This window comes from Bombyx mandarina, chromosome 15 (genome assembly GCF_030267445.1).
Source record: "Bombyx mandarina strain Sakado chromosome 15, ASM3026744v2".
Lineage (NCBI taxonomy): Eukaryota > Metazoa > Arthropoda > Insecta > Lepidoptera > Bombycidae > Bombyx > Bombyx mandarina.
Genome location: NC_143221.1, coordinates 9014377 through 9039017, shown reverse-complemented (window position 1 = coordinate 9039017; position 24641 = coordinate 9014377). Strand labels below are relative to the sequence as shown.

Below are 24641 nucleotides of genomic sequence, written 5' to 3'. Positions count from 1 at the left end.
ACCCTGACCGATATGCATGCTAAGATTCACGAAAATCGATCGAGCCGTTTCGGAGGAGTTCAATCACGCACACCGTGACACGAGAATTTTATATATTAGATAGTTAGTAAACACCCATACAAAGAGCAAAAAAACCTGTTATACGAATGTATGCCCGATATGGGGAATCAAACCAAGACCCTCGGCGCAATGGTCAGGGACGCTCACAACTACACTACCGAGTTAGTCAAAGTGTCAGAGTCACAGAGTGAAAGTACATAAGTGTGCTAAGTGCACTATGTATGAAGTGTACTTGGTCTCGAGCATGCCCTGTTGTTTTTAATGACACTTAAAATATGACCCTTATTTGGTTATCGTTTCCGTATGTGGCCATTTTTATAGCTGTTTCACAATTTGTACACATTTATTTACACACACTGTCTATGAATTGATTATAAACATATTCGTTAGGTCGGAATATAAATAAAATTATATTTGTCTATTGCCAATCTTGGTTATGCAATACAACTATTAGCATCCGTGACCGATAATGACAATTCACCGTTAAACGCGTCGTTAGTTCATGATCCTTTAAAGGCAATAAAAAAAATTGTTGATAATATGTACCGCCCACCGATCATTGTTCATCACCAATTATCGCGCTCACAATAATTGGGGCACAAAAGTACTGGACCACTCCAGACCTCGTACTGGATGTCGTAACGTGGGCAGACAGCCAACGAGGTGGACCGACAACCTGGGCAAATTAGTTTGTAGGGACTGGATGCGAAAGGCAAGAGACCGAAAAGAATGAAGTGCATATGAAGAGCCCTCAGTATTGGGTGGAATGAATGGTTTGAAGAAGAGTTCAGTCATTGTTCATACAGCTAATGTATTTCACAGAGCCCTACTTTAATATAGAGCGTTAAAGGAGGCCGCTGCTTATCCTGAAGCGGCAATTAATCTCCTTTTATCAAGTTCATATTACGTGAACCAGGAACGGTTATGAATCATGCCGTAACTGCAGTGTTCATGTTTTTTTTTACGCTGTCTACGGTATATATAGTTGTTGCAAAGTACCTACTACTGCGCGCAGTCTTTAGTTGTGTGAGTAACAAATCTGTATACGCGTCAATGTAGGCGTGAGAGCACGTACAGTTAGCAAATAAAAATTCATTAATTCAAGTTATGGATTTCACCCATTTTTATGTTTTAAGTATTTTTTTATTTACCTATTAGGAGTGGTCAAAATAAAAAATATACAACATCGTTAAAGTTACTACTAATTTACATTAGTAATAATAATTAATTACAGGCAGAAACGTAAAATAAACACAAAAGAAATGTAATCCTAAACAATACCTTAACTCTACACAAAATGAATTTGAAGTCGTCGTGGCCTAAAAGATAAGACGTCCGGTGCATTCTTGTTGAAGCGATGCGCCGGTGTTCGAATCCCGCAGGCGGGTACCAATTTTTCTAATGAAATACGTACTCAACAAATGTTCACGATTGACTTCCACGGTGAAGGAATAACATCGTGTAATAAAAGTGAAACCCGCAAAATTATAATTTGCGTAATTACTGGTGGTAGGACCTGTTGTGAGTCCGCGCGGGTAGGTACCACCGCCCTGCCTATTTCTGCCGTGAAGCAGTAATGCGTTTCGGTTTGAAGGGTGGGGCAGCCGTTGTAACTATACTGAGACCTTACAACTTATATCTCAAGGTGGGTGGCGCATTTACATTGTGGATGTCTATGGGCTCCAGTAACCACTTAACACCAGGTGGGCTGGTGAGCTCGTCCACCAATCTAAGCAATAAAAAAAAAAAAAGCTCTCTCCGTTATTATTATTAATAAATCATGTTACATTTCTACACTGTCATCGTCTTCATTGTCATTGTCACCGTCATCACCTTCACTGAAATTTTTAATGAACTGGAAATCATAGACGAAACATTTCATGTATTCTTTTTAAAAAATTTCAACGTGTTGCATGTATTTCGCCAGGTGGTTTGGTCTATATTATTTGTGCACTCATCTATCAACTTTGGATGACAAGGCAGAGTTACTGGGCGATGCACTGCAAAAGCAGTGCACCACCAGCACTCAAACCGCGCACCCCGAACACACCGAGTTAGTTGACAGGGAGGTCGAGCGTAGAGTATCCCTATCGCCTCGGACGTGATACCCCCCATTACCACAAACGAAGTAGAAGCGATCTTACAACCTTCAACCTAGGAAGGCACCCGGATCCGATGGCATTCGTAATCCCGCGCTAAAAATTTTACCAGTCCAACTGATAGCAATGTTAGCTACCATTTTAAATGCCGCTATGACGAACTGTATCTCTCCCGTGATGTAGAAAGAAGCGGACATTTTTGGTATACATAAGCTGGGAAAACCGAAAAATGAAACAGTTAGTTACCGTCCGATTAGTCTCCTCCCAGCGATAGGCAAAATATACAAACGACTCCTTCGGAAACGCCTCTGGGACTTCATTACCGAAAAGAAAACATAAGTAGACGAGCAGTTTGGGTTCCGCGCCAAGCACTCGTCCATACAACAAGTGCACTGCCTCACGGAGCATATCTTAATAGGGCTAAATAGGCGGAAACCGATCTCGACCGGAGCCCTCTTCTTTGATATTATAATTTTTTTTTTACACTTGTCCCTAGATATCGATGTAGTTACCAGCATGTAACTTATACATATATGTATATACTTAAAAAAAACATTCCCCCAGCGGAGGGAATGCAAAGGTAGATTTCGGGTTCGATAAAGTTCGGTTGGTGGATCGCGTTTGGTATTTTAAATACTTTACTCCTTAACAGAAAATGGATCGTGAGATAGTTCACCCACCTAGTGCATTAAAAAAATGCTGCAGTCTAATAAGTGAATGATAATTGAATAAATTGTCTCATATGGTACGTTATACGCGCTAGCTCAAAATATGGATTTTGATAAATTACACAAAATAATTCAATATTGTTTATTTTTGTTCGAAGTAAACCTCTATGGCCTTTATCATGATAGCTTCGTATTCATACAATTTTATACAGTTACACATTTATATCGCAAAATAAATAACGTATTCTATATTATTATTAAAACTTATTCCTAAAGTTTATTTGACCAACGTGAGCACAACACACATTTTGTAAAAACATTTTCAAATTCTAAATGTGTACAATCTTATGGTGCAGGAACTAAAACAAATAGATTATATATTTCCATAGAGTTATTGGTTACTTTTAATCAACATTGTTGTAAAATAATCCCAAAACCCAGTCTTATAATATCTACTTATCGAATCAGCATTTTTCTTTCTTTTGGATTACAATATTATTCGAACGGTATAGGGAGTTATGCATGATAAATTTTCCTACAGATAATATATATATAATCGCCACTTCGGGGAGATGTTGCTATTGATAAAATAATAAGATCCTCAAAGTTTCACATGTTAAACCAAAGTGTTTTTGAGGAAATATTTTTTTTAGAAACAGAAAGAAAGCTCAGAAATTGCTGAAACGATTGTAATTAAATTTGAGTGTGTTGTAGAGCCCTGCAACATAAAGAATTAGGGATATAACTATCATACATAGACATCCTAGTTTTAACATTAATTCATTTTATGGTACGCTATTTCATTGTATGGTTATAACTGCCACACATTGAAAGAAAAAAAAATGACAAACCTTCAGGATCTAAGCTTTTAATCAAGGCTAATACATCCCCCAAAGTGATGATTAAATTTTGAACTGCGAAGTTTCATCATGATTGCCCTTCTACGCCTAAACGTACAACTAATCTATATTCGTAAAAACATATAAAAATCAGTATGAATTATAAAGAAAACTTAAAATTCGTGATTATTTATATTATAGTGTACTAATTAACTTCGGTATTTATACTAAGAACTACTCAATTCTACCTCCGTTTTTTATGTACGTATCTTTCGCTATTTCATATAATTGTTGGGACATTTTTTCATTTGTTTCTTTAACCATTTTCGCGAAATAGCCTTCGGGGTTACTGAGCAGTTTGTAGGGATGATCGAACTCCACAAGCCGTCCGGCATCCATCACCATTACTCTATCGGAGTCCATGATGGTGTTAAGACGATGCGCTACAGTCAGCACGGTGCAGTCAGCAAATCGTGTCCGTATCGTTCTTTGAATAAATTCGTCAGTTCTGTAATGAAATTACATTAAGTACATTTACATTTTTGTAAAAGTCCGGAGACGTTAAATCTGAATGATTCTGCAATAGACAAATTTTAAGGAGTGTAAGGGAGAGTACATATTATTGCACACCAAAAAGACGGTCCTAGCGCTAAAATCGATCTCTTCCAGGCAAAGTTTTTAATGTGTTTGTTGAATAACTGCAATTTAGCACTAAATTGGGTTTGCTCAGTTTTTTCTACCTAATCATTGGTAGCCTTAAGAAGCTATTTCAGTTTTACCACGAGTTTGGTAGGCCCTTGACAATATTAGATTTGTTTTCTCTATTTATGCTATATGTATGCGTTCTGGTTTGGAATGTAGTAGAATACACGTATTATTTATCTTTGTGTACTTTGTGATATATTATTTAAGTTATTCAGTACCCACCTAACACTAGGTGAAACTTATTCTCGTCTGCCTGTTGAATTTAATCAAGAGAAAATGAAATTGGAATAGATATAATTACAGTGCGCCAACGATTCAGATGCACACTAAACTTACAATTGGCCATGAACAAGATAGGTTAAAATTATAATAATAATTAATTTTAATTGTACATCAATGTTGAATGAAGCTCGTCTTTAAATTACAAACTAGATTACCGCTTTAATATTGCGTTCATTTAGAAAAAGAATGTGTTCAACACATCGATTATAATAGCTACAAAAAATAAATGGCAAAGAATTTAACGAGTAAAATAAGTGACTCGCGAAAAACTAATCTAATATTCTCGTTCTTTGCTTGGAAATTGTAATAAATTTACTTTAAATAACATACGTACTTGGGATCAACATTAGCGGTGGCTTCGTCCAGAACCAGAATACGATTTCCTCGTAAGATAGCACGCGCGAGACAAACCAATTGCCTTTGTCCAAGAGAGAAGTTAGATCCACCTTCAGATACCTTGAAGTCTAAAGATGGAACAGCGGCCTTTAGATCGACCTGGAATAATACCATACGATCCAATGATTAATAATCGATTGTACAAGCGCCGTATATACTTATAAGTATATACTTATTACTACTAGTACTATACTTGAAGTTATAGGGTCTAAGTGCGATGTAATATTATGAGGTCGAAGTTAAGCCGTTATGCATAGTATCGAGACTGACCCGTCAAACGGGATAGCGAGAAGGTTTCGCAGGTTTCAGAGGAGCAGTGGAAAATACCGGTGCGGGTTTACAGCAAACCATACATTAACCTCCAGTAAGTACCCCGGTAGTAGTAGTAGTAGTACCCGGTAGAAAGTAGTCACCGGTAAACGAATATAAAATTTAGTTTAAAAAAATAATATTATAAAAAAATATGAAATTCAGTTTAAAATTATAAAATTTTACGAATTAAAACATGTGTGCTATAATAATAAAAAAAAGAATACACGTTAATTTATTTGCTTGGAATTTCGTTCTGCTCCACTGAAAAATATATTTCTGATTTGGTTTTGAATTATTTTATTTTTGAATTTCATGAATTTTGATTTGATTTAACTTACAGCTTCCAAAGCTTTCCACAATTCCTCGTCCTTGTAGTTATTGAAGGGATCCAAATTGTATCGTACGGTGGCCGAGAACAATACCGGCTCTTGAGGGATTATCGATATCTTCGAACGAAGATCCTACGACAGAATATAAAAAGGTTTTGAATTAATCGGTATGTAAAATTCACAATTTATCGTTTTCTTGCTGTTTTTTTGTGTTGAAAAAAAAAAGATTTAATTTTACAATTGTTAATGGTCAAGCTTTAAAATTCATCTAATTTATTTTTCAAGTGACTATATCTCACCTGTAGAGCCAAATATCCGGTCTCGATGTCATCAATGAGAATCTCTCCTTCAACTATCGCAAGTCGAAACAAGGAGGATATCAGAGAAGATTTTCCGGCACCCGTTCTACCCACGATGCCGACCTTGGAAATAATCAAAATCGTTCTAGTATTAAAGTATGATGATTATGTAATAGAAATAAAACTGAGAACTTCTACTAAAAGTATGGAAGATGACAGATGGGCGTAATATACATATGTATCGTCCGAGTAGATTAGGAAGGATTAGAGATCTTTAGTGTCTAATATCCTTTTGGGTAGCTGCATCATCTTCGTAAGTAAGTAATTTTAAAGTTAGTTATTGAAGTCAGACACAGTTTAAAATCGTAATTAATGTAATTTTAGTAGAATACGAACAATACAAGTGAAATATTAATGTTTTTGAAATAAAATTAAGACAAATTACCTTCCATCCACTTTCAATGACTAAATTGAGATTCTTCAGTACGGGCAGGTCTTGAGGTGTGTACTTCATGAAGCAATTACGGAACTCAATACGACCATTCGACGGCCAGCCTTTCGGAGTTTCGCGTTCTATTCACGAAACATTAAGCAAACGTTAATGAAGCAATGAAGTGAATTAATACTTTTTTTTAATTGGATTTGATCGAATGTCAATTTAGAATTAGGATTCATTTTGAATTCAAATTTAACTTGAACTTTTTGGTCGAACTAAAATCTCTTTATTTAGTTTACAGCACACACAGTTAAGATATTTTAAACAGGAATAATTAATAAGAATTTATTTATTTATTTATTGCTTAGATGTGTGAACGAGCTCACAGCCCACCTGGTGTTAAGTGGTTACTGGAGCCCATAGACATCTACAACGTAAATGCGCCACACACCTTGAGATATAGTTCTAAGGTCTCAAGTATAGTCACAACGGCTGCCCCACCCTTCAAACCGAAACGCATTACTGCTTCACGGCAGAAATAGGCGGGGCGGTGTTACCTACCCGTGCAGACTCACAAGAGGTCCTACCTAATTATAATTTTGCGGGTTTGATTTTTATTGCACGATGTCATTCCTTCACCGTGGAAGTCAATCGTGAACATTTGTTAAGTACGTATTTCATTAGAAAAATTGATACCCGCCCGCGGGATTCGAACACCGGTGCATCGCTCGGCACGAATGCACCGGACGTCTTATCCTTTAGGCCACGACGACTTATTAGTTTGGTTCAACGATTATTTGATTTATTATATAGTAAATTAGAACGTATTATCACCTCCTTTTTCCCATTGACTTTCTCTTTCGATGTGTGTGTACTGCAATATCCTTTCGACACTTGTCATTTGCGAGATGACTTCAGCTGTTTGTCTTACACCGAATTGCAACATTCCGGTCAAGATTAGCGTCTGCGAAATCGCTAGACCCACATTTCCGGAAAATATTGTCTCTGTTAATGAAGAAAAAAGAAAGAAAATTAGCACATGGTCGTTGTCAAACCGAAATCTGCTATGTGCACTTTTTGAGATTTTTACTTTTTGACCTTTTCGTATAGTTCACAGCTCTATAAACCGTATAAAAAAAACTGTTATGTGTCTATAGCTTTAATATTTTATATAGCTTTCATTTGATATAGTTTCTAAAAATTCACTTTCATATAAAAAAAAAATTATTATTAGTTTTTTATATTAGTATTTTCTAAATGGATACCAAGTTTCAAGTCAATCGAATGGTTCAGTAGTTATAACGGAACATAAGTAAAAACCACTGCATATTTATATCTTAGTATAGATGACTCACTGCTGTCTATCACGAGGAAGGCTATAATGACGATCGCTAGATACAGCACGCAGATTAAATCGAGCCAAAAGCCAAGGGTGACGCCACTTGCTAAATAGCTGCTCCATGTTGACGTGTGTATATCCTGAAACACAATTATTTATAAGTATAAAAATTCGAAACTTTCTGGAAAATTCAACAGTTGTGTGCTTAGATTTAAATGTCTAAAATTTAAAAAATCTAAGTATCACGTTAAACTAATCTGTTAAAAATCTGTTAAAGAGCACTATTTATCCTTACAATCTAATATATAAAATTCTCGTGTCACAGTTTTCGTTGCCATACTCCTCCGAAACGGCTCGACCGATTTTCGTGAATCTTAGCGTGCATATCGGTCAGGGTTGAGAATCGAACAACATCTATTTTTCATCCCCCTAAATGTTAGGGGTGGACCACCCTTAAATTTTATTTGTGATTTTTTAGACGAAAATTTTTGTTTTTATTTTTTTATGATACAGCATACAAAAATACATACAACCCTAAATTTTTACCCTTCTACGATCAACCCATATTTTTTATTTGCTAATTAAAAACTTTAAATTTTTTTGCGAGAATTTTGTTTTCATTTTGTCATGACGTAGAATAAAAAAATTCATATTAGTCTGAAATTTTCACCCCTCTACGATCAACCCCTATTTTTATTTGTTAATTATAAACTTAAATTTTTTTGGCAAGATTTTCATTTTTATTTTTATTTTGTCATGAATTAAAATAAAAAATCTGATGTTACTCTCAATTTTTCATCCCTCTATGATCAACCCCTATTTTTTATTTGTTAATTATAAACTTTAATTTTTTTGGCAAGTTTTTTATTTTGTTTTGTCATGACTTAAAATAAAAAAAATCATATTACTCTCAATTTTCACTCTTATACGATCAACCCCTATTTTTCCATCCCGATTAATATTTTTTTTATTCTATGCACAGATCCGCAATAAGGTTGCAAGATGGCAATCAAATATTATAATTGTAGTACGATAAATTCTTATTCAGAGTTTATAATTTCAAGTTCCTTTAATTATGATTTTTTTTAAATTGAATTTGGTCTCCCGCCCTCGCCCTTCGACTACTGATCAACTATCAATCGATCAGCTATCCCCGCCAGGTGTCACCACTCATCCAGCAAACATCACGTAGTAGGGATGAGAACGAAGCCGGTCTCCTGTCTTACTTACTCACTATACATCATAGATTATACACTTAATATATTTGAGAGCTATACAATACTATACATTTTTCAGCCATGTTTTATTGGTTTTATTTGTGTATCAATAGTATGTTCAGTAGGTCTGAGAATCGGCTACTATCTATTTTTCATACCCCTAAGTGAAAAGGGTGGTCTACCCCAAACATTTATTTTTTATTTTAATTTTTTGGATATTTTTTTTGTTTATAATGAGGTATTATGTGGTTAAGTGAGGTTTTTTTTTCTCAGTAGAATTTCCCTAGAAATCTTATTTAAGGCAACACAACGTTGCCGGGTCAGCTAGTATTAAATAAAAGTATATTTATTATTTATATACATCATCATCATCATCATCATCAACAGCCCACAGTCGTCCACTGCTGGACATAGGCCTCTCCCAATCTACACCACTGAGCCCGGTCTGCTGCTCTCCTCATCCACTTCTTTATTATTTTGTATCTTGTAATATATATATTATTATATGTAATGTTTACTGTATTTTTGGTCGTCGTGGCCTAACGGATAAGATGTCCGGTGCATTCGTGTTGAAGCGATGCACCGGTGTTCGAATCCCGCAGGCGGGTACCAATTTTTCTAATGAAATACGTACTCAACAAATGTTCACGATTGACTTCCACGGTGAAGGAATAACATCGTGTAATAAAAATGAAACCCGCAAAATTATAATTTGCGTAATTACTGGTGGTAGGACCTCTTGTGAGTCCGCACGGGTAGGTACCACCGCCCCGCCTGTTTCTGCCGTGAAGCAGTAATGCGTTTCGGTTTGAAGGGTGGGGCAGCCGTTGTGACTATATGAGACCTTAGAACTATATCTCAAGGTGTGTGGCGCATTTACGTTGTAGATGTCTATGGGCTCCAGTAACCACTTAACATCAGGTGGGCTGTGAGCTCGTCCACACAGCTAAGCAATAAAAAAAAATAAAAAAAAAATTCACTTGGTTTGTGTTCCTAATTCTTCTTTCCTTCTGCGGGCCTACTGGAAGAGATTTCAACATGAAATAAGTAGTGCCCTTGTACTCTGTATCCTTATTTTCGTGTTTCTTCTAACAGCTGTGTGTACTAAATATATTAAATAAATAAATCAAATAAATAATATCTAATATCTTACTTGGAAATTATCAAATTCCTGAATCAATCTTTGTTGTGCTCCTGCAGAACGGATTGTGCTCATGCCGTTGAGTGTGGCCGACATGTGAGAAAACACCGGGCTTCGTGCTTTTTATGAAAAACAAAGCAAAGTTATTACTGTTAGTTAGTAGGGACTATAGTAATATTAACAGTGGTTTTTGAACACGCCTGTGAATTGAACATTAGGTATTTTGGATTTGCGAACAATTGCTGCAATCATTATCTATTTTATTGACATATATTATTATGTACTGGTGGTAGGACCTCTTGTGAGTCCGCGCGGGTAGGTACCACCACCCTGCCTATTTCTGCTGTGAAGCAGTAATGCGTTTCGGTTTGAAGGGTGGGGCAGCCGTTGTAACTATACTTGAGACCTTAGAACTTATATCTCAGGTGGGTGGCGCATTTACGTTGTAGATGTCTATGGGCTCCAGTAACCAATTAACACCAGGTGGGCTGTGAACGCGTCCATCCATCTAAGCAATAAAAAAATAAAAATTGGCCCTGCATCTGTTGCAAAATTGATAAATCGACGAAAAATTTATTAAGACGAACGTGACGATCTAGATTTCGTGGTGAAATTGGATGATAGTACTCGTGCGAGGTCACATAATTCACTATTAAAGTTGTTTCATTCAAAATATTATAAAACAAACTCACTTGTGCCTTCCAGCCGTTTGATAGACTGTGCAGATTTTAGGTATATTTGCAGTATCGTGTAAAATAGGAGCAATATGATTGTGGTGGGCAATAAAGTCCATATTAAAGCCGCTGCATTCAACGCCAGGATGCTGAACATCACCAAATATATTTGTATGCACTCCAGCAAGAAACGCGGCAAGAGCTCGTCCAAAGCTCCAATGTCTTTTGAAAACCTATTCAAAATACGACCTGGAAATGAACAAAATATTACCATACACTATTTAAAACAGCAGAAGGTATATATTTGGTCGTGTTTTATTATACGTTGGCTGCACATTTATATCTTGTTAATCGTTCTTTTTTTCTCCTACCTATTCGGTGTTAGCTTAAGGGACTATTCCAGATACGCTGTGACTGGTAGGTGTACTCACGGGACTCAACCTGAGAGAATGCCTTAACACCAGGTGGGCTGTGAGCTCGTCCACCCATCAAAGCAAAAAAAAAAAAGAAAAAAACTTGAGAGGTGTCAAGGGACACCCGGATGGAACGAAGTTCCTTTCGATTAATTAGTGAAGGAATTGTAATAAAATTTAATTTTTTTTAAGTTATAATAATATTTTTATTATTTTTTATTATTTATTATTTACAAAAAACCTGTATACACTCAATAAAAATAATCGTCGCGACACCACACTGTTCAATGCGAAATAGAAATGAAAATATCTGGCTTGCTTTCTATAAGAGAGAGAGGGAGACAGACAGACAGACAGAGAAACATGCGACGCCGCACAGCTTACAATAGCAAAAAGTGTCGTGACAACTTTTCGTAAGATTTTTTTCCGTCTAGCCCCCTTTCACAACGCGCGATAAGGAACTTCGTTCCAAAAAAAAAACACTGGCCTTAACAACAGTAGTGCTTCCCAGAATCTACCAGCGGATAGATTTGGCGATTACGCTCCTACGTTTTTAAGTGTCGGCTTTAACAACTCGTGAAAGTATAAAATTGCGTAGGAGTAGGTATTTTATTTACATTATTGACAATATTTTATAAATACAAGGCAGATTTGACCACTTCAGCATACGAAATGATAGTGATGGTAGGTAGCGCTATGAAATAATTGTAAGTGTTAAGAAATTGTTTTACTATTGTGAGAAAATTCAAGAGCAGCCAGCGGACGGACGCACGCTGTTCCAAGTTTTGCAGATGGGCAGTCAGTTACTATTTACTGTCTTCTTCTAATTAGGTTAAGTGTGTTTTGTTGTAAACTTTAAATAGTATAAAATAAAGTCGCTGTCTGTTTCAGCGCTTACTTTTTTTAAGCCACGCAACCGATTTAATGCTGTTTTTTCTAACAGAAAATGAAGTTTGTGTAAACAATTTGTTGATATTTTGGATGAAATGTCTGAAATATGACAGTTTCATCTGAAGAACTGTTTTCGTACTAACACAAAGCTGTCTTTGTACGCCTGCACGGCCAATCCTGGGTAAATTCCAAGAGAAAATGTGATCATAAGCTAATGATTATTCAAATGAAATTCCTAGTTCGAATAACTTTTATAGTTAACTCGTTCTTATTGCCAACATCAATACACATGTTCGTTACAAAACAACGCACGAGGTTCGGTCTGCCTTCTACTTATATTTAGTACTTTTATTTATTTGGGATTTTTATCTAGAGATACAGATTATTAAAAGTGCTTTGGAAAGGGCAAAAAAAACAACTTTAATTTTACGCAACGTTACGTGTTAAGATTACCTACTTTTTTTTTTTGCGAATGAGAGACAGTCACGCCTACCTTCATTCTTGAGACGTTAAATGTATTCTATAATGGATTTGTCATGCTTTAACCCCGAACGTAAGTTTATTTTATTGCAGAAATAGCCAAAATGAGAAGTTGCCCATGAGATTATTAATAGGCACTCACCAGAAGAATTGGAATCGAAGAATCGCATTACACCTCTAAGCATCGAGTGAAACATGTCGTTGTGGAGGTTCCTGGAGGACGTCATGCAAACTTTGAAGAACATAAACGCTCGGGCCGTTATGAAGAAGATACAGCAAATGATCAGTGCTGTGTAAACGTAGAGATACTGCGCCGTATCCAGAGGACCGATGAATGCGTGGATGTTCAGATCTGTTGATTGAAGTTTCAAGGTAAATTAAGGAAGCGCGGTTCAGTAGTTTTTTTAAATTAAACTTGATCTTCGAGCTCAATATCTACTTTTTTTTTATTTATTGCTTAGATGGGTGAACGAGCTCACAGCCCACCGGGTGTTAAGTGGTTACTGGAGCCCATAGACATCTACAACGTAAATGCGCCACTTACCTTGAGATATAAGTTCTAAGGTCTCAGTATAGTTACAACAGCTGCCTCACCCTTCAAACCGAAACGCATTACTGCTTCACGGCAGAAATAGGCAGGATGGTGGTACCTACCCGCGCAGACTCACAAGAGGCCCTACCACTAGTAATTACGCAAATTATAATTTTGCGGGTTTGATTTTTATTACACGATGTTATTCCTTCTCCGTGGAAGTCAATCGTGAACATTTGTTGAGTACGTATTTCATTAGAAAAATTGGTACCCGCCTTCGGGATTCGGCGGGACGCCTTATCCTTTAGGCCACGACGGCGACAAACTTGATGTTATGCTAACTGCTTCGAGCTGTTAAGCCCCTATACACCGCAACGAGACAGCAATTGACCATCTGAAATTCATATCTTAATTGCTTTGGTTACAACAAGCAGTTGTCATACTCTTCGACCTTATGCCTCAAAGTGGGAGGCATTTACGATGTGACGTCTATGGCCTACACCAGGGGGGGCCATGAATTTATTGACTTATCCACGCAAATAAATGAAAAAGTTATTGCGAAATAAAAAGCTCATTTAGTAAAGGTACCTGGTTGGGTTTCAGTCCCGGAGAAGTAGTTGGTAACACTAAAGGTATTGTTTTTCGGTGTCAGCATTAGTTCATAGTCCTTTGTGGTATTATTGCTTTCTTTTTCTTTCATTCTTGTAACTTCGTTAGTCCTGCAAAATAAATTTTATATTTGATTATCTTCACTTTAAAGAAACGTAGATTTATAACTCTGGGAAATAAGCATATATATCTATCTCTATATCTCTATAGTCTCTGGTTCTCACCAGATGACCAGGTTTCCAATTATTTACATATTAAATTAATATGGTAACTTTAAAATTTTAAAGTATCAGTTTCATTGTGCCTGTTAAAATACATGCACTATCCGATTGAAACTAATTTAATTCGAAAGGAATTAGAGATGAGAAGAGGAATGATGGATAGATGGGCTTTAAAATTAAAAAGTATTGTATAGTATATACAATATACATATAACTAGTCAGGTCATAAGTATTGTCACACAGTAAAAACTTTTCTTTTAGAATGCTGGCCACAAAAAAGTTTATTGAATTCGAATTTCGAATTGTTCATGAAAATAAAAATGTATACTTTTAGAATTTTACTCATTTTTAAATATGGAGTGGACACTTAAAGAAGACCGTGTTGCAGTTATTGCGTTGCATCGTTGCGGTTACGCGCCAATTCAAATTTTTAACATACTGAAAATTTTTAATATAACCAAAAGATTCGTTTATCGTACCATCAAACGATACAATGAAGACTCTAGTGTAGATGACAGGTCAAGAAGTGGTCGCCCTCGGTCTGTTAGGACTCCAGCAGTGATAAAAGCTGTGAAGGCGCGAATTCAAAGAAATCCCAAACGTAAGCAGAAACTGTTGGCCCTTCAGATGGGGTTAAGCAGAACCACGGTGAAAAGGGTGTTAAATGAAGACTTAGGGCTTCGGGCATATCGAAGAAAAACAGGACATCGTTTGAATGCTCGTCTAATGCACCTGAGACTGAAGAGATGCCGGGGTTTGTTGAAGCGGTACGCGGGAAAAAAATATCGGGAAATTCTTTTTTCGGATGAAAAAATTTTTACCGTAGAAGAGAGCTACAACAAACAAAATGATAAGGTGTACGCACACAGTAGTGAAGAAGCGAGCAACCGTATTCCGCGTGTCCAACGAGGTCATTTTCCATCATCGCTCATGGTATGGTTGGGAGTTTCTTATTGGGGCTTAACAGAGGTACATTTTTGTGAGAAAGGTGTAAAAACGAATGCAGTTGTGTATCAAAATACAGTCCTGACGAACCTTGTGGAACCTGTTTCTCATACCATGTTCAATAACAGGCACTGGGTATTCCAACAAGATTCGGCGCCAGCTCATAGAGCGAAGAGCACACAAGACTGGCTGGCGGCGCGTGAAATCGACTTCATCGGCACGAAGACTGGCCCTCCTCCAGTCCAGGTTTGAATCCGTTAGATTACATGATATGGCAACACTTGGAGGAAAAGGCGTGCTCAAAGCCTCATCCCAATTTGGATTCACTCAAGACATCCTTGATTAAGGCAGCCGCCGATATTGACATGGACCTCGTTCGTGCTGCGATAGACGACTGGCCGCGCAGATTGAAGGCCTGTATTCAAAATCACGGAGGTAATTTTGAATAAACTTTAGTGTCATAAGAATCTATGTTTTGTTAAGTTCATTTTGGTATATGAATGGTTACATAATGAATAAACTTGTTTCAATAATTTTACATTAAACATGTGACAGAATTTATGACCTGACTAGGTATATTGTAATATATATGTATATTGTATATACTATGTGGGTATAGTGGGTATATATAATATACATATATATTGTATACATATTTTTTACACAATTTGCTTTAATTTCGGGCATAATTCTGATTTGCGTGACTTTTCAACTTGTATATACTTTAATAAATATTTGATACGAAGTTGTATTTTATCGGAAAAAGCTGAATGAGCATTCGTTTTCAAATTGGATATCATCCATTGGATTGGATATGTACATATAGATATAAAGAAAGTTGACTTCCTTTAACATCAACTTTTTCCGCGTTTGAAAAGCAGTTCGAATTAATTAAGATCATGTCAATAAATCGGCGGTGACAGAGAAGTTATAAATAAAATTTATATATAGAATTGTGAACGAGTTTGCTATAAAATAAACTTTAAATGTCGTTTCTTTGCTTTTACAGGTTAATGTACTATTTTTTTATTTTTTATTGCATAGATGTGTGGACGAGCTCACAGCCCACCTGATGTTAAGTGGTTACTGGAGCCCATAGACATCTACAACGTAAATGCGCCACACACCTTGAGATATAGTTCTAAGGTCTCAGTATAGTCACAACGGCTGCCCCACCCTTCAAACCGAAACGCATTACTGCTTCACGGCAGAAATAGGCGGGGCGGTGGTACCTACCCGTGCGGACTCACAAGAGGTCTTACCACCAGTAAGAAATAATAGTGGTTAGTAGATTTTGAGTTTGATATGTAATTGAAAAAAAAAAAAAAATTTTTTTTTTACAAAGCAACATATTGAAATCTTATTTTAAATTAAATCTATAACTACAATTAGAAGTTCGTAGATCTTATGTACAAATAATATATCAGAAATGCCCTGTTAAAATATCTAGAGTAATAATAAAACTTACCAGAATGTGACCCAATAGTCACAAAGCGTGGCCGATAGTTGTCCTATTACGAGTATAAGAACAGTAAACATTAGTCGAGTACTTCCTCCGCCAGCCGTCAGATATGCCTTGTAAACGTGCCAGCCCATCGAGCCTGATTCTCTTTCTTCCTCCTCCATCTCTTGTGCAGGACCTTCGCAACCAGTCATTGACTCCGACATTGAAGGTCGACGTGTTGTTGATAACTAAAGTATAAAAGTTGTCTTATTATAGATAAGATCGACAGATGAGTCATCTTTTTTTAATTTATTATTTTATTGCTTCGATGGTTGGATTAACTTTAAGTTAAGTGGTTAACGGAGCCTATAGACATCTACAACGTAAATGCCGCCACCCAACTTAAGACATGAGTTGTAAGATCTCAGTTTTTAACAGTACAACGGCTGCCGAACCTTGAAACCGAAACGCATTGCTGCTTCTAGGCAGAAATAGGCAGGGTAGTGGTACCTACCCTTGCGAACTTACAAGGTGTCGTACCACCAGTAATCACACAAATTATAATTTTGCGGGTTTGATTTTTATTACACGATGTTATTCTTCGCCGTAGAAGTCAATCGTGAACATTTGTTAAGCACATATTTCATTGCAAAAATTGGTACCTGCCGGCGGGATTCGGACACCGATGCATCGCTACATACGAATGCACCGGGCGTCTTATCCTTTAGGCCATGACAACGACTTCTACGACATGTGATAAGCGGTTATAGTATTTTAACTAAAATGAGAATATTAATCCGCACCTTATGTCCTGATACGGGCAGTAGACTAATGACTATCCTACTCTTCAAACGCACTGCAGTATCATGTTTAAAATAAAAACAAACAATTTAATGCTGACGTCACTCCCTATGCAATAAACCCGCACGATCACCAAAAATTTTAAGTATGGCATTCGTTCGTGAACACGTATTAAATACGTGATTCCTTAGAAAGCACTTGTCAGTAGAATTAGGTACATCCCTTATTAAAACATCGCACGAGTAAATCAAAGCCGTGATCGATAGGCCACGACGATCTCATATTCCGCCCTCGTCTTACGGGAACGACATTACGTTATGTCGCGTCTATGGTCGCTGGTAACCGTGTAGAATCAGAATGCCCAATCTTCGCTATAAAACATTTTTTACCCGGGCTGATGTTCGCCTGGACATTGGCAAAGGTAGTTTTTTAGGTTCATCTTCATTCTCGTCTTGCAAAGAGGTTAAAAGTTTGGCGAAGTCTTTACCGGAAGTCATTAGTTCTTCGTATGTTCCACAAGCGTCTACCGTACCCTGGAAATGAAATAATACTACATAGTATAAAACAAAGTCGCTTTCTCTGTCCCTATATCTGTCTATCCCTATGTATGCTTAAATCTTTAAAACTACGCAACGGATTTTGATGCGGTTTTTTTTAATAGATAGAGTGATTGAAAAGGAAGGTTTATATGTATTATAACATCCATTAAATAGTGGAGAAATCAATAATAAATTACAGTTTCCGAAGCGAAGCGAGGGCGGGTCGCTAGTAATAAGTACCTAAATCTTAATACTTTATCTATGAGCTTTCATACTAGCAAAAGAAATAGAGGTCGCCCCAGAACAACTTGGCTTCGCTCGGTGGAGCAAGAGCTAGGTGTCTTGGACGTGGGAGGAGCTAGAACAGACTGCCCAAGGCCGATGTAAATGGAAGGATTTGATTCGAGACCTACACCACAGCAGAGGGTAAAAGAAAAGAATGACGATGATGATGAAAGCCGACGGTAGTGATCGTCAGCTGTACAAATTTTTTATGCAAACGAAAACATATACAACTCTAATTATTTACGTATAAATTAGGATATACTCGTACTTAATGATAAATAAAAAAATATAAATAATCACATTATTCATGATGATTATATAATCGGCAGCCTTGAGGTAGTGTAGTTGATGTGTGACAAGCACTCGAGTTGTGTGCCGGAGGTATCCGCTGATGCACTCGTCGAACAATTGCCGACCGACATGAGCGTCCACCGCCGATAAAGGATCATCCAAGAGATACAGCTCCGCCTGGAACGCAATATTAAATATTTAGTTACAGACTACAAATTCCTTGAGCAGAGTTAAGGTCAGAAGAAACAACTGTGTCTACAGTCGTTGGTTTATGTTAATTTGGCGTAACATTGATGATTTTATTATTATTTTATCATAATATTTACTACTTTACAGAGGATTATTGACAATTTAACTATACCTTATATTATATAACTCTTTTTATTGTATCTGGTTTTATAGAAATTTTGAAATAAGATTTAGATCGATTTTTTTGATACATTTTATACTGTGTGTCATATAAGAAAACTGAATTCTTTAATTTTAGACCTTATTTGGGTACAATAAAAACATTTGTAACGTTTGTATTAACTTGATTTCTTCTGTTTCTGATCTGTTTGTATGTATGTAATATGGCTTTAATGTTGCAATTGATCTCACATTAATATTAAAATGTATTAGAATATTTAAAAACGACCAGAGTCGCATGCTTAATTATTCGTGTGTTGAAACAGCTGAGCGTATACCTATGCCGTTACGATTAACAAACAAGTTATATATTCCGAATTTGTGGATAATAAAGTTTCAAATAATCAATAAAGCAATTCAACGTATACTTTGGTAAAACTATATAAGTAAATAATATATTATAATATACTTATTATTTATTAAATATTATTATATTATAATCACTACATAGTATAAAACAAAGTCGCTTACTCTGTCCCTATATCTGTCTGTCCCTATGTATGCTTAAATCTTTAAAACTGCGCAACGGATTTTGATGCGGTTTTTTTTAATAGATAGAGTGATTGAAGAGGAAGCCTTATATGTATAATAACATCCATTAAATAGTGGAGAAATCAATAAATTACAGTTTCCGAAGCGAAGCGAAGCGAGGGCGGGTCGCTAGTATATAATAAAATACTATCACAATTTTTCTCTACTAAATAGTTTTTGTAATGCTGTTTTGATACTGCTGACGCATATCTGTTATACATATATGCAATAGCATGTAAATATATTATTCATAATAGTCCGAATCGCATGCAAACATTTCCTTTCATAAAATAAATATAAAAATGATGAACTTCCATGATTTCCTTTAGTAGATTTCTCAATTATTTTGGTCAACATTCTAGACATAGAAACGAAATGAAAATGAATTCTAGAGACGAAATGAAAATGAGGTTGTTAAGAGAGTGTTAACTATGAATGTGGAAGGATTTAGAGGAAGAGGTAGACCTAAGAAGAAATGGATGGATTGTGTGAAAGACGATATGGGTTGGAGGGGAGTGAGCGAAGAAATGGTATATGATAGAAGAGTATGGAAGGAGAAAACATGTTGCGCCGACCCCAGGTGACTGGGAGAAGGGCAGGATAATGATGATGATTCTAGACATAGTTTGTTTGTGGGGGAGAGTTACGTGGTTTCCAATCGTCTGTTCATGAAGAAAATTGCGAATAGATTCGAGTGAAGGAAGTTGGTGATTTTTTTCTGTATTTGCATTGAAAATCACAAACGAGATTCAGGAAATTCTACATTTGGCTTCTATTTATACCTGTAGATATATATTTTACTGCATACGAAAAAGTATGATCAAAATTAAAGAATCAGTCCTTCCATTGCGGATCTAATTATAAATTAAGCAGTCGCTTGAGCTATTTCCATTTTCCAACCGGCCGTCTGGTGTAGTGGTAAGCGACATGGTCACTACACAAGAGGGCCGCGGGTTCGACTCCCGCCAAGGGAAGATATTTGTATGATAAATATAAATGTCTTTTCCAGGGTTATGGATGTATATTAAATATATGTATGTGTATAATAAAAATCTTACATTTATTTCCGTTATCTGGTGCCTGTAACACAAGTTCTTTACGAACTTATCACGGGACCAGTTAACGTGGCGTGACTGTTAGTAAATATTTATTATATTTATTATTATTATTATTTCTGTGGATTTTTCTAGATACTTACTTGTCTATAAACAGCTCTAGCGAGGTTGATACGAGCCCTTTGTCCTCCAGAAAGTGACGCGCCTCGTTCACCTACTAAGGTTTGATCTCCGTGTGGAAACTGTTGAAAGTCTTTTTGAAGAGCACACACTCTAATAACCTATAATAAAAAAAAAAATTACGTGACTACGTATTATAATTCGATGGAGCCGGCTGCATGCACGAAAAAACATGACTCATGCGGCGTTACCTCGCTCTGAGGCGTACATGTTTTCGTCAAGTATGAAGTTCAGTGAAAAGTGAAATTGTTTATAACAACGATAAATGCGATAATTGAAAAATGAAACCATTCCAACAGTATTTTCTTATGACGTTGTCACGTTCAACTATCGTCAGTAAACCGACTTTACAGAAAACCGTTTTTTTTTTAAAGTTCGGTCTAAAATCTGATGGCATATTAGTAAATACTAAATTTACCTCTTTGTATTTTTTGGGATTGTACGGTAGGCCAAATAGAATGTTCTGTCTGACCGTCGCCACGAAAAGCCAAGGCTCCTGACTTGCATATGACAGTGGGCCGGAGTGATAAACACGTCCACTTATAGGGCGTAGTTCATTTAAAAGTAGCTGTAATATGGAACTCTGAAAATAAATGTAAATTTATAGAAAAATAATTTTTTTTAAAACACTATAAATATTATCTAAAAGGTTCTTTCATTATTTTTGTGAAGTTTGCAAAATAAAGTATACTCCATTAATCAAAAATAAATGGATTCATATTTTACATTAGTTTAACTACAAGAATTTTCGTAGTCACGATACCCGTGAAAAAGACGAATGCGGAAGGAAAAATAAATAACCCATCTATGTATTATATATTATGTTAATAGTTGTACAGTATAATATAATAGTTCAAAATGAAAATAACTTAACGGTTGCCAATCTCTGTTATTGGCGTAGAAGGGTAGAAGAGCTCGCGGCTTCCCCCCTTCTCATAATAGAAGTAATTTATAATACGTGTCAGGGACATTTATAAATACTTGTACTTGCCCTGAGATCGAATAACGATGTAATCGTGTGGTTGACAAACATATACTTTAATTACTCAACAATAAAATGGACTAACCTTCCCAGAGCCCACAGATCCGATTATAGCGCAGAGTTTTCCTTTCGGTACTGTGATGTTAACGTTACATAATGTGAGAGGGCCAGTCTCCGTCCAATTGGCAGACACATCTTGTATTAAGATTCCGATATCAGCACTTACGGGGGGATCACGAGGAGGTTGAGAAATTATCGTCAAACCTTTTTCTGTGCATTCAAATCCTGTAATTATATCGTTAAGAAAATGGACTGTAATATTTATTTATTTTAATAAATTTAGCTAACGTCTTCAAAAGGTATCATACAAACCCAGATTGAAATAATCTTCTTCATCGATTTTCTTGAAAGTACTAGTAGTTTTTTCCACTTCACTAAGTTTCTTTTTTTTTTGATGGTCAATGCTCTGTACTAGCTTAGCAATGTCCACATCAGGGACACTACGTAAATCTTCTCTCTCATCTGTATAAAATTCAGTTGAATAATAAATAAATAAAACACCTTGAAGTTTTAAACAAATGTCACAAATACGTACAATGCAGTTTTTTACAAAAAAATAAAACGAGTTATTCACGAAAATGAAGTTGAGGTTAATTCATGTTTTTAATTAACTTGTACTCTGTAAAACATGCAAATAGTTAGATTATAAGCCAACGCCAATACCGAGAATAAAGCTTCGATTAATCATGATAAAGCAACCGAATAATGAAGTTCCTCTGGAGCGATATAATTTACATGATAATTTATGTACGAATTAAATGGCACCACTTTAATTCACACTCTTAGGTATTCATTGTATCGTACCCAAAAGCAAAATGTCTTCTAATCGACGAACGGAAGCTACCGATTCCATTATAAAGGAAAGAGTCATTGGCAATGTGTAAGCTAGGGTCATTTGAAGCAAGTTGAACATTTGTGCCATCGGGAACGCCTGTGGAAATTAAATTCACTTGAGAACATTTGCTTTGATATACTGGAAGTGTTACATTTATTTGTTAAATACATTTTCCAGAAGTTTAGCTACAATATTAAGATTAGCAAAAAAAAGGAAGTGTGTGTACGTACATTATAATGTATGTACGTGCAGAATAACGTACAGTATTATTACTTTAAATTATATTGTGCCTAAAACTTAACAGTAACCTAACCTAACTCATTATTCTATACATGCAATTTTTTTTAGTAGCATAGCAGCGCAATTTATGTTGTTTGTTAATGTTTTCGATTAATCATAATCTGTTAAACATGACATAATTCGAGTCGAGTTATAAATTGGACTCTTGAGTAATAGAACTAAAGTTAAGACAGCTGTGTTGCATGCGAGTTAACAAAGACCCAGTCTTGGAAACCCTGTCTCTCACATACCAAACAGCAAGAACGCTTCGAGGCGTTGTATCGAGATCAAAGCCTCAGCCAAAAACGATACGGCGTTAGACATGATTATCGACAGAGTCCCTTGTAGTGTGTTGTAGAATTGCGCCAACGGGAATACCTGCAATTTTTATTTGTGTGACGTTCGCGCAAAGTTTTTAATCGGTTTTAACTTTTTCCCCGTTTCACTTTAAGATGCTAAGAAATTTCTAATTCTTTCGAGAACTTACGATATCAGCGGTGACTTGATAACCGAATAAAGAGTGGGAAAGTAATGTGATATATAGCGTGAGTCGTTCCGTGAACACCATGAAGCTCAGGTACACTCCTCGGAGGTAAGACGCTGACGTGATGCAGTTGATTTCGTTCTTCCGAGCCAGGGCTACAACTTGCTCGAAAGGCTTCTCCCAAGCGTACATTTTAATAACCTAAAACATAATGATTAAACATTATTGTTTCAAGCAGATATCCATGAAAACAATCTGTCACGTAAAATGTTCATCAATAAGTTGAAAAAAAAGTGATTAAATCGAGTAATCTTTGAATCTCTTTAAGCAGGTTATTATTTAAAAAAAAATGTATCTACAAACTTGAAATAAAATAACTTAAAAAGTTTGTTACTTTTATATGCAAAGAAAATTAGATTATTCAAATATCTATATATATTCAAATTCATACGTCAAAGCATCTTTTATTTAAAAAGAAAAGAAATTTCTTTATCGAAATAAAATTTGAGTGTTATTGAAATAAATGAAAAGTAAATAAAAGTTGCTTTGACGTATGAACGCTTTCACGGTACGATTACCGTGAAGGCTTTTTCTGTTTGGTAATTTAAAATGGGATGTATACTATTTTAGGGCTAATTTACACTTTACCTTATTCGTACATTTAAAACACTCTAAACATAAATAATCTAGTTTGTACTCGTTAATACTCGTGGGACTGAGGAATATATTTTTTTTAGATTTATTGATGCACATTTTATAATCTTACTAGAGGTCCGTGTATAATAATATGATCTGTTATTTAAATAAAGAATAATGAATTATTTAAAACTAATCTATTTTGTGCATTTCTCATGTACAAACAATGTGTATATAGTTATTGTACCTACAGTAGAGAACAATATAAAAACGTTTTTGTCTCACCTGCATACCACTAATGATTTCGTCCATAATTCTAACACGTTCATCTGTTTTGCATGCTGTTTTCATGCGCAGCCTCGCCGCCAGTTTACTCATGTACGCTGCAATTATTTGAAATAGAATTTTCACTTATTTAATGTTTTTCAACATTCTGTTTTTGCTGATCAGTCGTCAGGGTTGCTATTAGGAACAAGGGATAGTCGGCTAGTTCACTATTTAAATTTGTAAATATAGTAATAATATGTATTAATTACTATATGGTGAGTATGCATATGCAGATACTAGAGATAATGTATATTTTTTTTAATTTAAATATTTCACGCTCAATTACTCCCAGCTAGGTGTTTTTTTTATGCAACGGAAGCAACAATAGATAAATGATATTTAGTTTTAAATCAATACTTGAATTTCTGGTGTACCTAATAAATTAACAGTTATTCACTATTAAAACATTTTTGGATGCAGGTACTGAGCAAGTAGTATAAGATAGTTAGTTCGTGTCCCGCATGCGTTTGTGCAGTTTTTTTATGGGAGGAAAGCCTGGTGTGTTGCCATAAATGTGGTAAATCCAGTGCATATTTAGTGCAAAACAACTTATACACTAAAGGGTTTTAGGGTTTTAGCGGTAGACAGCGGCTTGGCTCTGCCCCTGGCATTGCTGA

At 35.8% G+C, this 24641-nt stretch overlaps 1 protein-coding gene across 2 annotated transcripts in view; it reads right to left on the bottom strand.

The window, feature by feature from the left end:
- Positions 1-2955: 2955 nt before the first annotated feature.
- The window catches only part of LOC114248182 (ATP-binding cassette subfamily C member 4), a 48289-nt gene continuing 26603 nt past the window's right edge, over positions 2956-24641 (bottom strand). Inside the window, exons 5-25 of one of the 2 annotated variants that reach the window (XM_028181342.2) lie at positions 23983-24080; positions 23065-23262; positions 22829-22955; positions 21776-21925; positions 21489-21688; positions 20840-21004; positions 20385-20522; positions 18257-18424; positions 17522-17665; positions 16356-16579; positions 13701-13831; positions 12723-12932; positions 10815-11045; positions 10135-10241; positions 7781-7904; positions 7260-7430; positions 6435-6562; positions 5990-6112; positions 5700-5822; positions 4988-5148; positions 2956-4174 (exon numbers count right to left, since the gene is read on the bottom strand). In XM_028181342.2, the coding sequence (XP_028037143.2) occupies positions 3901-4174; positions 4988-5148; positions 5700-5822; positions 5990-6112; positions 6435-6562; positions 7260-7430; positions 7781-7904; positions 10135-10241; positions 10815-11045; positions 12723-12932; positions 13701-13831; positions 16356-16579; positions 17522-17665; positions 18257-18424; positions 20385-20522; positions 20840-21004; positions 21489-21688; positions 21776-21925; positions 22829-22955; positions 23065-23262; positions 23983-24080 (3395 nt within the window). In that variant the 3' untranslated portion in view covers positions 2956-3900. Of the gene's footprint in view, positions 4175-4987; positions 5149-5699; positions 5823-5989; positions 6113-6434; positions 6563-7259; positions 7431-7780; positions 7905-10134; positions 10242-10814; positions 11046-12722; positions 12933-13700; positions 13832-16355; positions 16580-17521; positions 17666-18256; positions 18425-20384; positions 20523-20839; positions 21005-21488; positions 21689-21775; positions 21926-22267; positions 22395-22828; positions 22956-23064; positions 23263-23982; positions 24081-24641 lie in introns of both variants that reach the window. The other variant, XM_028181343.2, reaches the window with a different exon arrangement.